The sequence below is a fragment of the Barbus barbus genome, assembly GCF_936440315.1.
Source record: "Barbus barbus genome assembly, chromosome: 46".
NCBI classification, from domain to species: domain Eukaryota; kingdom Metazoa; phylum Chordata; class Actinopteri; order Cypriniformes; family Cyprinidae; genus Barbus; species Barbus barbus.
The window spans coordinates 8369494-8384284 of NC_136724.1; the positions used below are offsets into that span (position 1 = coordinate 8369494).

Consider the following 14791-nt stretch of genomic DNA (forward strand, 5'->3'; position numbering starts at 1 on the left):
GTTTATTAAAAACCGTCAAGGGTTTCATAATGTTAGGAGAGTGCTTAATCTAGTGCATGCAGGAGATGAAGCCCCTGATACGGCCATTCTATCACTCGATGCCGAAAAGGCATTCGACAGACTGAAATGGCCGTACTTAATAGAAGTGCTTGCAAGATTTGGATTTGGTGTCACTTTCCGTAGATGGATGGAAGTACTTTTACTTGATTCTTCCGCAAATGTACTTACTAACAGTCTAATCTCACCTTCATTTAAACTTAATCGGGGTACTAGGCAAGGCTCTCCACTTTCTCCTCTACTTTTTGTAATAGCTATGGAGCCTCTGGCAATAGCAATAAGATCACACCCTACCATTCACGGTATTTTTACAAAAGCTGTAGAACATCGCATTGCCCTTTACGCTGATGATGCCATCGTATTTTTATCAAAACTTGGAAAATCTACCCCCTCCCTCTTAAAGCTTATTGGCCTGTTTGGCAATTTTTCTGGATTTAAAGTAAATAAAGATAAATCTTCAATAATGTTTCTCAATGAACAAGAGAGATTAAATCCTAAAGTGAACCACCCATTTGTAAATGCTCTAAATGGTTTTGATTATCTAGGAATTAAAATAACCCCTAAAATAAGCCTCCTCAGTTCAGCTAATTATGAACATTTGTTGGCTAAATTATCTGAAGATACGACTAGATGGATGACACTGCCTCTTTCTTTGATGGGAAGAATAAACGTGATTAAGATGAATATACTTCCGAAAGTTTTATGTTTTTCAATCAATACCGCGTCCCCCTCCACCAAAATTTTTTCTAAGAATAAGAAAACTTCTCTTCAATTTTATTTGGAACAACAGGAAGCCAAGACTGAGACTTTCTTTACTATATCTGCCCTATGAAAGGGGTGGGCTTCAACTACCTAACTTCTTATGGTATTATTGGGCTGCACAGTTGAGGGCTGCATTGTTCTGGTTCACTAATGAAGCTGATATGTCTTGGTTACATGTTGAAAAATTGTCCGCAAAAGGTTTGACACTTGACAGCTTCTTATATTCAGCATCGCTTAAAGAACAAAAAAAAAAGACAGATAATCCATTTGTAAAAAATACCATTGTACTTACTTACTTTACTTTTGTCATTTAGCAGACGCTTTTGTCCAAAGCGACTTACAAATAAGAAAAAGTAACTAAAACTAAAAAGTTACAACTCTATAAATACTATATACCCACATATTTAAGAAAATAAATTAAATAAAATTGACACATGCATATAACAACATTTCAATAATAAACATATAAATGAAAAAATTAAATAAAAAGAGATACTACTATCCCTTGCCGGTGTCCCTGCCCGGTGGAGTCGCACGGTAGAGTCGATGGTCTTTACACTCTTTGGTCTTCACACTAAGAGGGCTTCACACGACGAGTGCCGCGACCGCTGCCGCGGTATAATAACCTTTTTTATACTAGTCCAACAAATCATCATTTCAATTCAGCTGGACCCACTTTCCTGTTTATCAACTACAAATGGCCAAGCAAGTGCACACACTGACAAGATACGCGATACAGTACGAGACCAAACGCAATTTCAGCAACTCTCATCCCAGTAAACAAAATAAGCGTTTCCTAGCAACGGCAAATGCGCTAAACACTGAGACAAGTAAATACACTTACGAGCTGATTTTAAACTTCCGCTGATAGACTGCTTCTCTTAAAGACCACTTCATTACACTGCCTTCTGCTGGCGCTTGAACCAACTTTCCTGTTTATCAACTACAAATGGCCAAGCAAGTGCACACACTGACAAGATACGCGATACAGTACGAGACCAAACGCGATTTCAGCAACTCTCATCCCAGTAAACAAAATAAGCGTTTCCTAGCAACGGCAAATGCGCTAAACACTGAGACAAGTAAATACACTTACGAGCTGATTTTAAACTTCCGCTGATAGACTGCTTCTCTTAAAGACCACTTCATTACACTGCCTTCTGCTGGCGCTTGAACCAACTTTCCTGTTTATCAACTACAAATGGCCAAGCAAGTGCACACACTGACAAGATACGCGATACAGTACGAGACCAAACGCAATTTCCGCAACTCTCATCCCATTGTAATATGGAGCGAAGCCCATAAACATCTGGGAGACGTCCCAGTGCTTTCCCGTTTCTCTCCTATCTGGGGAAATGATCATTTCAGCCCAGCTATAAAGGACATGGGGTTCAAATTATGGATGAATAAGGGGCGTGATTAGATTGAAAGATTTATATGAAGGCAATATATTAATGTCATTTGACAATCTTGTAGAGAAATTTCACATACCTCAAAAACACTTTTTTAAAATATTTGCAACTCAGAAGTTTTATTTTTACGCATTTAAAGAATTCTACACAACTCCCCCCAATGTCAATATTGGAAATATTTACATTGCAAGCTTGCTACAGTAAAGGGCGGATTACCCAGTTATATAACATATTAAGAGGAAATCATAAAGAAAGCTCTGAAAATAAAAGACAAGCATGGATACAGGATCTAAATATGGATATTTCATTAGATGATTGGAATACAATTTGTTTAAATGCACAAACACAGACTTTGAACTCTCGGTTGAGACTCTTACAATATAATTGGGTAATGAGAACTTCTATAACCCCAGTAAAATTAAATAAATTTAACCCTAATATCCCTGATCTGTGTTTCAAATGCAATAAGTATCAAGGTACATTTTACCATTGTATTTGGGAATGTGAGGAAGTGCAGAAGTTTTGGGTAGCGGTGACTCAATACGTTTCTCAATTTACTTCCTCTCCAATACCTCTAAACCCTATATTGTGTGTATTGAGTATGTACGAAGATGATTTCTCTTTGCCCAATAAGGAAAGAAAGTTGGTGGATTTGTGTCTATTACAAGCAAGACGTTCCATTGCCCTTTGCTGGAAAAATACCATTTGCCCTTCCATTGGACTTTGGCTGAGAAACGTAATAACATGTTTGGCTCTTGAAAAACTTACATATGCAATAAGAAAGAAACCTGTTGAATTTTTGTATATTTGGGAGGTGTTTTTAGACTTTGTCAAAAATGGAGATATTGAAGATGCTTTAGATGTGTGAAGTTACGGAATGTAAGAAGTGTACGTTATTCCAATTTATCTCCCCTCTTTTTTTTTTTTTTTTAACTGACTGACTGATTTATTTATTTATTTATTTTTTTTATTTTTATATAACCTGTCTGGGTATGTTGTGGGGTAAGATGCTGTATGGTTTTGTTTTGGAAAAATATGCAAAAAACTTAATAAAGATATGTTATACAAAATCAAGTTTGAGATCATTTTCATTAAAACATCTAATTGCCAAAAAAAAAAAAAAAACATTTTATTTGTCAAGAAAAAGTATAATTACTTTTTCTGGACAAATAAAAATCTTTAAAGCCATTTTTCTCAGTTTCACACTCTTTTGCCTTTTGTAGGGCAGACACCTGTCACTCAAGTGGCCACACCCTTGATTATGCAGAAATTTAAGGCTTAATATAATTTAAACGGATGAGTTCACCCACAAAAATTCACCCCCCTCACAGTTGTCATGAAGGGGAAAATTACCTATATAGACCAAAACCATTTTTGTACCAGGCTGTAAACATTTTTTTTTCTGCTGTAAAGTTTGGCATTTTAACATGGGAGGTCTATGGGCCTGACTGTCTTTTGGAGACAGTCTCTAGTGGCCAGTTGATGAATTGCAGTTTTAGTCACTTCCAGCCTCCAGTCTACCTAATCTATCGGTCTATCTATCTATAATCAGACTCTATCCATCCAGCCATCTATCTTTATTCTTTAAAACTACTTTAAACTGAAAACCTTTAAACTTCTAGCTTTTAAATTTTTTTTTTAACTTTCTGGTCTGGCTTTGTCAAGCCAATTTAAAGTTTGTCTTGACAAATATTTTTAACTAGTTAATAATTCTTACTTGACTCCTTTAATGGTGAGGATCCGTGCTGATGTCACGTTAAACACTTGCTCAAACCGCTCCAACTTCTGCTTAGTCATTCTGCCAAAGGGAAGAGAAGGACAATACAGGAACCACACCTTAGTCAAATCAATCACCCACACACACACACACATGCTAAAAGTCCCTTGAATGTACAATGATCTGATTCTACAACCTGTCTGTCTTGCTGATCTGAGATGATGTTGACAGCAAGTTACAAAAAAACTTAAAACTTGAAAATCCACATTCAAGTCAAAAACAAACATTTCTTTAAAAAAATAATAATAATAATGAACATAACTTCAAAGAAAGAATTCATAATTTAGCCAAAAATTTATAAATTTTTAAATATCATTCAATACTCCAAATATTTTAAATATAATGCAATTTTTGTAATACGATAGCAGTGAAAACATGCTGTATCATAAACATGAACCACACATTTGCCCTGAATGTTAATTGTAACCCTCAAACTCACTCGTTATGGAAGCCGATGTCATGATTTCCAATAAGAACCACAAGCTCTGTGTCACTAGGATGATGGAAGATCCGTTTAAAACGCCTGACGTCATCTTCCCAGTCCTGATTGGAGAGTCACATCACTTAACACAGCATGTCTTAATGGCTGATGTCAGTGATCAAAATGTTAATATGAAGCATTTATGCATTTGACTTCTGAAATGTAATATCTCAAAGCATTTGATTTCTGCCATATACTGCACATTGTTTAAAAAATAAAGAATATCAAATGAATACATAAGTTGAAGTTGACTAGATACTTTTAGGATATCTCACTGGTCAAAATGAGAAACCATTAGAGAGCATTAAAAATAAATCGACTTTACCTATGGCCAAGTAGTAGGATTTATGTACTCTGCATCTTTATTCAGTTTAAAAACTGTACACTGATTTTATAAACTGTATCTTCCCATGGATTTGTAAATTATTCCCTTTATTTAGAAATCTGTGCCCACTGATTCATCTAATGCAAAAGATTTTGAAAATATTTTTTTAAAAACTAACCAACATGGCATGTTATGTCATGTTAGAATAGAAAAGTGTTCTTTCCAAAGTGTTGCCATAAAATTAGAAGCACACAATTCCCTAGAATATCATTATATGCTTAAACATTAAGATCTGTACTCATAGAAATGACTAAAGTAGTCAAACATGTTATTAGAAGGGGGTGACCCAATACTTTTGGCAATATAGTGTTATAAACTTAAATATATATATGTATTATATATGTGTGTGTGTGTGTGTGTGTGTGTATATATATATATATATATATATATATATCAACCCAAGTACACAATACATGTATGGCCACATGAACTTTAAGAATAATATACTTTTTTGTTTGTTTGTTTTTTTAGATAAAACGCTCAGAGGGATTTGACCAAATTATTGTTTTTTTTGTTTTTTTATAAATCATCCAAGCACCCGATTCCTAGCCATTTCTAATATACATTTGATTAATATGACTAAATATTATTAAATTGTAGAGAAATTCCAGAATCAGTTCCCTCTTCACATAGGCCTAGTATTTTCATGGGGTCAGTCGTAGAAAAATCTGACTGGTTGATAACTTTTGACCAGGGCTCTGAACCGGTTCAAGGAACGAGAACGAAAACGAAAACCGGAAACTAACGAAATTTTGACTGGAACAGAACCGGAAACAGAAACTAAATCAAATTTTATAGTTCCGAACAGAATCGAAAATTTGAAATGGCCATTAACCGGTTAATAACGTTATTTTATCGTTCCATTTAATATTTTAAATTTGCTGTCAACCAATCACGAATTCAAGTATTACAGACTATACAAATGTGATGCTGACGCATCCAGCGAGTGAAATGCCCGCCCACGCTCAGCTGTGAACCCTAGTCGCAATGGCAATGAATTCTGCTACAATCTGTTTTAATGGAAAATCTGACAGGGTAGCACAAATCGTCAGAACACCGGCGTTAGCGTTTATCCGACGTCAGTATAAGATGGATTCAACAGATCTTACACACCAGCGGTGCTTCGATGAAAGTAAAAGCCAATAAACAATATTTTAGTAGGCTATACATCGAGAATATGGAAACATTTGGATTCGTGCCGAGTGAGAGAGGTAGGCATCAGTTTCACCTTTAATTTGTTTTTGGAATGACGTTTTTATAGCCTATAGGCTATCCTTAAGTTTAGAGGATTTGTTGTGGAGAGAAACTAATTACTGTGTTTATTAGGGATGTGCGGGTCTAGTCGACTAGTCGACTAAACGGTACACCTCCTACTAGTCGACACTGAAAACAATAGTCGATTACACGAGAGAAAAAAAAAAAACTATCATTCAAATTACCATCATTTTAACGTTACATTTTAAAACATTTTAAATAAGTTAAAATAAAACTTTTGAAAAAGAATACATATCAAAATATTTAAATATTTTTAAAAGCATATCTGGGCAGAAACTACATTTTTACCTCAGACCTCTCATGCCTTGTCTTCACTTCACGAGCTTAGAATGACCACACGAAAGACCTATGCGTTAGCTTGGAGGCTAGCCAAAGCCAGCAATGTCAATCTTTCATACGTCGCTGCGGTCCGTGATCCCATGCACGCGATCTATTCTTCTAAACAAAGACCCACTTCGGTGGTGCTGCGGGATTTCCAGGCTCTTTTCGAAACTCTCTGCGTGCCTGTGACTTCAGTTCCTGCCGAGTGAGTTTTTTTTTTTTTTCAAGTGCAGAATCGTCTAGTCCAGTCTTTCGCCAGACCACGTTAACAAATGTGCATGGAGTAAGTAAAACTAGCATTCTTTTGTTTTTAGACAATATAGCCAACATGAAGTAAATTTTTTAAAGCCATTTTAATGCTATTCCTTGATAAACGTTCCTATTTTTTTTTTACTTTTGTTTTTATATGTTGGCTAACTATGAAAATGAAGAATTTTGTCAGTCTATTGATTGATTTTCCATTTCTGCATTGCTCCAGCCGATCTGAATAAATAAGCTATGCACCGGTTTATGTTGAGTGTTAGAGCCCTGCAAAATTATTTTTATATTGTAGACATCTATCGATTAGTGATGAAAAAAAAAAATCACCACGCTGGTGGAAACAACAGGAGACCACACGACTGAGAGCAGCTCGATGGTGTTTAGTGTCCCGCAGCAGCAGCAGGTGACTTCAGCGCAGCTGAATAGTTCTGCGTTCAAATGCACGCAATAGGCTAAAGCTTGCTGCAAAACCCCAGCAAACATAACCATGAATGTGTCTGCAGGAAACAGAAAGGAGATATTTGAACTATTTACTAATAAACTAATGTTTTCTGAGTCCGTGTCGCAAGGATGAAGTTGCTGATCCTGACTCACCGTCTCCTCATTAGACGCGCCTTTAGAGAGAAATGCATCTTTATTGATTATGATTAAGATTATAATAAAAGAGTTTTTGTTTTCAATTTTTTATTTCGTTAAGTGATAATTTAAAGCTTTCTATAGATATATTTATCATGTCTGTGAGGCATGTATTCGCTCAGCTTCGTTAATTTTTATGAAGCGCTCCTGTTCAAGACGAGATGGCAGAAAGCACATCATGTTTGTTTTCTTTGTTTTATAAAAGAACTACCTTTTTGTTGGTATTGTGAGTGCGCACAAATACAAGTAGACCCTTTACAGGTCGGAATAATGTATTATTCTTACCTTTATCAAACAAACAAAAAATGACGGCGTAGGCTATTTTAATTTGTTTCCACTGAAAGCAATCCAAGTGTTTGCTGGTGCCTCCATGTCCTGCAGAGCGCGCTTTAGCTTCCACTCTCCGCACAAACTTACATATAGGCTAGCGCACATTATTATTATAGCAGGTTTAACGTTTAAACATTGTTATATACTTGAACTGTTTTAGTATATCTATAGATTTTATTTTAGGCAAGTTGTGATGATATGAGAAGGCTAAATTTATCATACATAGGCTATGATCAGCTCATGCCGCTGGCCGCTTGGTCGTTACTTTAAAAAAAAAAAACGTATAGGCTATTTAATGAACAAAAATGCTCCCAACGTTTTTCTAAATTAACTTAATAAAAAAACTAAATGAAATATAATAATTTTGCCATTACACACAAAACGGAACTATTTTAATAGCCGAAACAGTAGTATAAACTGTTTTAGGAGAAGGGGGAAAAAAAGGGGTCGGGTCGGAAATTCTGATAAGCTGTCGGACGTGGGCCTGAGCCTGAGCATCTCGGGCCAGGGCCGGGCTAGGGCCTAAATTTGAGGGCCGTGCAGGGCTCTGTTGAGTGTATGCTCTTTATTTTTTTCTGTTTAAAGACCGCCTAATATTAAATGATGATAACGCGAGGCAAGCATAATCATGACCTATTTTTAGCAGAATTAATTGAGGGATTTGACAGTGTGATTTCAAAGATTTAAGTATTTCAAGTGTAGGCTATTATACACTTTTTTTTGCCATTTTTTGGGGGTTTCTAGCTTTTAGATTAGTCGACTAGTCGGATACAAAACTTCCGTTTAAACGACAGTCAAATTAGTCGTAGCGCACATCCCTAGTGTTTATCTTTGGGTTATCAAACATCTTTAAAAAATTCTTTAATGTCTTTAAAGCATTAATAGATTTTTTTATTTTGTTTAGTAGCCTACATTTAGAAATGTAAAAATCTAGAAAAGATGATGCTGTATAGCCTATTAGCGCAGCGGGTTAAGATACCATCTCTTTCTGTATTTTGTTTTTATTTATTTTTCTTTTTGTGTAAAGAAAACACAGTGCTTTATTATTATTATTATTATTATTATTATTATAGGCAAAGACAATTTAAAAAAAACAATTTTTCTACTCAAACCGGTTTCGGAACGGTAATAATACAGAGGAAAGCAGGAACGGAAACGTTAAAATATCGATTCTGCTCGGAGTGAACCCATTGACATTTTTTTTCGTTTTCAAGCCCTGCTTTTGACGTTTAATCCAGGTGTGAAAAGAATTAATATCTAGCGCAAGAGCACGGAGAGATGTGCGAGTGCACAGGACAAAGAGCGAGAGGAGAGACACGTTTTAAGTGTGCGCACTCTCTCTGCACGAGAGCAGCGTATATCCGAGAGCGTGTGTCGGGTTTTGTGCGAGAGCAAAGGAAATCTGCTTGCGAGCATTATATTAATCTACTTTCGCGCTACAAAAATGCGTTCTCGACATTTGGCAGTAAAATAACACCATACATTTACACTCAAACTGACCACCAAACGCAACTTTCAGATGCCAATTTTTTTTTCTTAGCTCAACCGTCACGGAATGGAACACAGGATTGTGGGATATCAAAGGCAGCAAAGGATACATCTATGCTGCCTTCAAAATTTGTTCAGAAGAAGGTACCTCCGGAGACAGTAAGTAAAGCAGAATTTGGATTCGGACGTGTCTTGCTGCCTTCCTACCTTAATGCTGCCTCCGAAGGCTTCATTTTAGAGCTTTCAGATGCAGCCATTATTGGCTTTCGCCAGTGGTGGACAGTAACGAAGTAGTTTTACTTCTTTACTGTCCACCACTGTCAGCAGGCTGGCTTTGTCTGTCCCAGGCTTTAGGTCACATGAGATCAAACGACTACTCCACAACAAAAATATTTGTAGACATTTTTTATTGTCGACAGTGTTGACTAATCGTTTCGGCCCTGCCTCCCATTAAAACAGTGGGTAGCATAATTCAACAATAAAATTGTTGAAAAATTGTCCGATTTTTGGTAGCACACCGTCATATTCATGTGGTTTGAGACTTCATTAGTGCCCATATACCTACCCATACCCTAAACTACCCTTAAACAATGTAAATATACTGTTGCACAATCACTGGCGCATTGTTTTATTTTATTCCTGATAACGGTGAAAAGAACTTAAATTATTCTGTCATTTTTTATCATACAGATAAATGTAACAATTCAAAACTGCAAAGGGTCTACTTTTATTTGTGTACACCTCCAATAACAACAAAACATTGTGGTTTTGTAAAATAAAGAAAACAAACAGGGTGCACTTTTTGCAATCTCAGTCTCCATGAACTTGTCTCTTAAATGCAGCACATAATAAACTCAGTAAATGCTTAACACACAAACACGAGAAATGTGTCTATAGAAAGTGTTAAGGCTCTACTTTTAAATTAAGTCATATCAAAAAGAAATATTCTCTGATAAAGTAAATTGTATGAAACAAATGAGAGGTACAGTCTTTTCTGTCTGAGCCCATTATCTGTAAATGTGGTTACATCCATGAGCAACATTGGCTATTCATACGGTAATCATCCATAAAAAAGCAGCGAGATTCATCATGTTCATCTACGCTACTTTTCATTTTTGAAAGAAGACACACTGCACGGAATAAACCTTGTATTTACCGTAGAAGAAGAATATGATGTGACGTGCGTCTTTTTCCAGCAACTCATCTTTCTTATTTGCATTAATTAACGTGTTATTGTGACATATTGTAACACGTATTTTTTATAATTTTACTAGTTGGGTTTTCCCCAAACTATTATTCCAGACTAAAATGTCTGAAATCGAATGAAACATTTCTAAATATGATAGGCAACTTTTCATTGCATCTTAATTTTGGAGGATGCTTTTGTTCAGACCAATTTTTATTGTGAAATACTCTGTGAATAAATGCTCAAAAGTAGATGTTTATAATGTGCTTGACATTTAGCTAGTTTCTCTGATATAAAATGCCATTTTTGTGCTGTATGATAGTATACAAACATGCGTATGTCTATGTGTCTACAAAATCATGTTTTAATATACTTAATGCTCCTGATATCAACATGCTCACTGATGGGTTTTTTTGTTTGTTTTTTTTTAGTGACCAGATACCAGCACCACAAATGCCGCTGTACCAACATCAGATGTTCATCTGCATTGGGCTGATATTCTACATGAAAGCAGCAGCTGGATATACCAGTTATGGTTTACTAGTTTCACCAGCTGAACAGGAACTGTTTCAATTGCACAATGGTGACTGTTTAAGTTTCTGTTTAGACAAGTGTGCTAAATAATGTGACTTTGACCTTCATTATGTATATTATATTGTGTTGTAAATAAAATACAAACAATCAAAAATCCTATTCTCTTAATTTCTTCACATTCTTTCTTGCATGCCTTACAGTCACATTCCACACTAATGGCCCATTAGGTGAAGGGTTTTGTTTCTAACATCAATATTCATTGTCACTCCCTCACATATGGCCTTACTAACACAAATTGTACAATGTTTTCTGTGAACTGTCACACCATTTTGTAGCAAAATCCTAGTCTTCCACATACAACTCGCAAAAGTCATAAACAAATGTGTTGTATGTGTATTAGGGCCTTATTTTCTTCACTAACTAGGCATTGTTTTCTCAAAAATACAAACTTGTACATACATGCTGCTTACATATTATTTGTAGCACAATTTGTACTAAATATAGTGTAATCAGACTTTAATCATTAATATGTTTGTAAGAAACTGAAAAAAGCACAAATGTCAGGGCATGTCAAAACTTCTCTAGGACCTAAACACCCTCAGACTCCAGAGTGTTCACGTAATGTTACAGAATGAATGAAAGTAGAGATGTAACAATGCTCCCTGAGCTGGTTGAAAATTTATAAAAATGTGTGATGATTTAAGTTGGTTGTGATGTTAAACTAATCACGTTACAATTGGGGATTGGGGGGTTATATGTATGTATCTATATGTATGTAGTAGAACTGACTATCTTCAGAAAAGTTTAGATGGTAATTTATTTTTATCTTGCCTCTGTATAATGCATATCAAGGCCCTGTTTACACTAGTGCATTTTCATTTTGAAACAGCATGTTTCAGAAACGATCGCCGTCCACACTACACAAGAGAAAATGTAGGACCATTCATACACACTGGGTATGTGCGTAAAACTGTAAACAGGTAGTTGGTTGTTAGTCACGGGCAGGTACAAGTATGATGTTAATATTATTCCATTCATTTACACAATTTTCAAGAATATGCAGAGGAAATGTGGGCAGCCATGCCATCATATTCAAAAGTCTCAATTTGGTCTGTTTATACTGAAACACAACCCCGGAGTTTTCAAAAATCTCCATTTTCGAGGGTCGAAAATGCTGTAGTGTAAATGACAGGCATAACTGTAGCAAAAGTTATAAATTTTGAAACAAAAACGCACCGGTGTAAAAATAGCCTATAGTGGTATTAATAAGTGCAGCACTGCTTTGTTTACAACGGTAACCAAGGAAACACTATATTGCCACTGTTCCATAAGCTCCGCCTACTGTCAAAGAGTGATTTTGCATTCTCATTCAGTCTGTCTGCTGTTTTTGTTTGATTAACTCATTCCCAGACAGTTTTTTTTTTTTTTTTTTTTTTTTAAGTTGCCAGCCAACTTTTTTTTTTTTTCACAAAAGTTGAATGGCCCCCAGAATATTTTATTGTATGAATATCTGAACATGCAATATGCCAAAACAAAGAATAGAGCCTCTGCTTATATACAGTGGGTACGGAAAGTATTCAGACCCCCTTAAATTTTTCACTCTTTGTTATATTGCAGCCATTTGCTAAAATCATTTAAGTTAATTTCCCTCATTAATGTACACAAAGCACCCCATATTGACAGAAAAACACAGAATTGTTGACATTTTTGTAGATTTATTAAAAAAGAAAAACTGAAATATCACATGGTCCTAAGTATTCAGACCCTTTGCTCAGTATTTAGTAGAAGCACCCTTTTGATCTAATACAGCCATGAGTCTTTTTGGGAAAGATGCAACAAGTTTTTCACACCTGGATTTGGGGATCCTCTGCCATTCCTCCTTGCAGATCCTCTCCAGTTCTGTCAGGTTGGATGGTAAACGTTGGTGGACAGCCATTTTTAGGTCTCTCCAGAGATGCTCAATTGGGTTTAAATCAGGGCTCTGGCTGGGCCATTCAAGAACAGTCACGGAGTTGTTGTGAAGCCACTCCTTCGTTATTTTAGCTGTGTGCTTAGGGTCATTGTCTTGTTGGAAGGTAAACCTTCGGCCCAGTCTGAGGTCCTGAGCACTCTGGAGAAGGTTTTCGTCCAGGATATCCCTGTACTTGGCCGCATTCATCTTTCCCTCGATTGCAACCAGTCGTCCTGTCCCTGCAGCTGAAAAACACCCCCACAGCATGATGCTGCCACCACCATGCTTCACTGTTGGGACTGTATTGGACAGGGGATGAGCAGTGCCTGGTTTTCTCCACCCATACCGCTTAGAATTAAGGCCAAAAAGTTCTATCTTGGTCTCATCAGACCAGAGAATCTTATTTGTCACCATCTTTGAGTCCATGCGGGCTTTCATGTGTCTTGCACTGAGGAGAGGCTTCCGTCGGGCGACTCTGCCATAAAGCCCCGACTGGTGGAGGGCTGCAGTGATGGTTGACTTTCTACAACTTTCTACCATCTCCCGACTGCATCTCAGGAGCTCAGCCACAGTGATCTTTGGGTTCTTCTTTACTTCTCTCACCAAGGCTCTTCTCCCCCGATAGCTCAGTTTGGCCGGACGGCCAGCTCTAGGAATGGTTCTGGTCGTCCCAAACGACTTCCATTTAAGGATTATGGAACCTTCAGTGCAGCAGAATTTTTTTTGTAACCTTGGCCAGATCTGTGCCTTGCCACAATTCTGTCTCTGAGCTCTTCAGGCAGTTCCTTTGACCTCATTTGCTCTGACATGCACTGTGAGCTGCAAGGTCTTATATAGACAGGTGTGTGGCTTTCCTAATCAAGTCCAATCAGTATAATCAAACACAGCTGGACTCAAATGAAGGTGTGGAACCATCTCAAGGATGATCAGAAGAAATGGACAGCACCAGCACAGTTAAATATATGAGTGTCACAGCAAAGGGTCTGAATACTTAGGACCATGTGATATTTCAGTTTTTCTTTTTTAATAAATCTGCAAAAATGTCAACAATTCTGTGTTTTTCTGTCAATATGGGGTGCTGTGTGTACATTAATGAGGAAAAAAAAATAACAAATGATTTTAGCAAATGGCTGCAATATAACAAAGAGTGTGTACTTTCCGTACCCACTATATATATATATATATATATATATATATATATAAAAAAGTTTAAGCACAAATGCTCGCCTTGCTCTGTTCTGTGATGCGCGTTCGTGACGTCACGTAATACGCAATTACGTGGAAAAGGTCACGGTTGAGGTAGGCGGAAGTACCGAGGCTTTTTAATATTAAAACACCCAGGATACGCACACGAAATGGGCATTTTAAACGATAAACTGACACAAAGACATTTGAATATGTGTATATGGTCCTCCTTCCGCACATTTGTAAACACTGACTCGGTACTTCCGCCTAAGTCAACCGTGACCTTTTCAACGTCATTGCGTATTACGTGACGTCATGAACGCGCATCACAGAACAGAGCAAGGCGAGCATTTGTGCTTATAAAACTTAAACTTTTTTATTTATTTTTGAAATGACCGATCGTTTCGCTAGATAACACCCTTATTCATCGTCTGGTATCATTTAAAGCCCTTTGAAGCTGCACTGAAACTGTCATTTGGACCTTGAGCCGTTTGGGTCCCAATGAAGTCCATTATATTGAGAAATGTTTTCATCAAAAACCTTAATTTCTTTTCGACTGAAGAAAGAAAGACATGGACATCTTGGATGACATGGGGGTGAGTAAATTATCAGCAAAAGTTTTTTTAAAAGTGAACTAATCCTTTAATACTCTTAACTCTCAAAAAAAACAAAAACGGGTGTTAATTATCGGACCTAAAACCTCCGCATGTAATAACCTAGAACACTGTCTTACTCTTGATGGCTGCTATG

General features: G+C 36.7%; 1 protein-coding gene across 2 annotated transcripts in view; it reads right to left on the reverse strand.

The window, feature by feature from the left end:
• The window catches only part of LOC306864924 (metallophosphoesterase 1-like), a 146310-nt gene that overhangs the window by 116572 nt on the left and 14947 nt on the right, over positions 1 to 14791 (reverse strand). For both annotated transcript variants that reach the window (XM_079409221.1, XM_079409222.1), the window contains exons 3-4: positions 4448 to 4551; positions 3949 to 4029 (exon numbers count right to left, since the gene is read on the reverse strand). In XM_079409221.1, coding sequence (XP_079265347.1) covers positions 3949 to 4029; positions 4448 to 4551 — 185 coding nt within the window. The remainder of the gene's footprint in view (positions 1 to 3948; positions 4030 to 4447; positions 4552 to 14791) is intronic.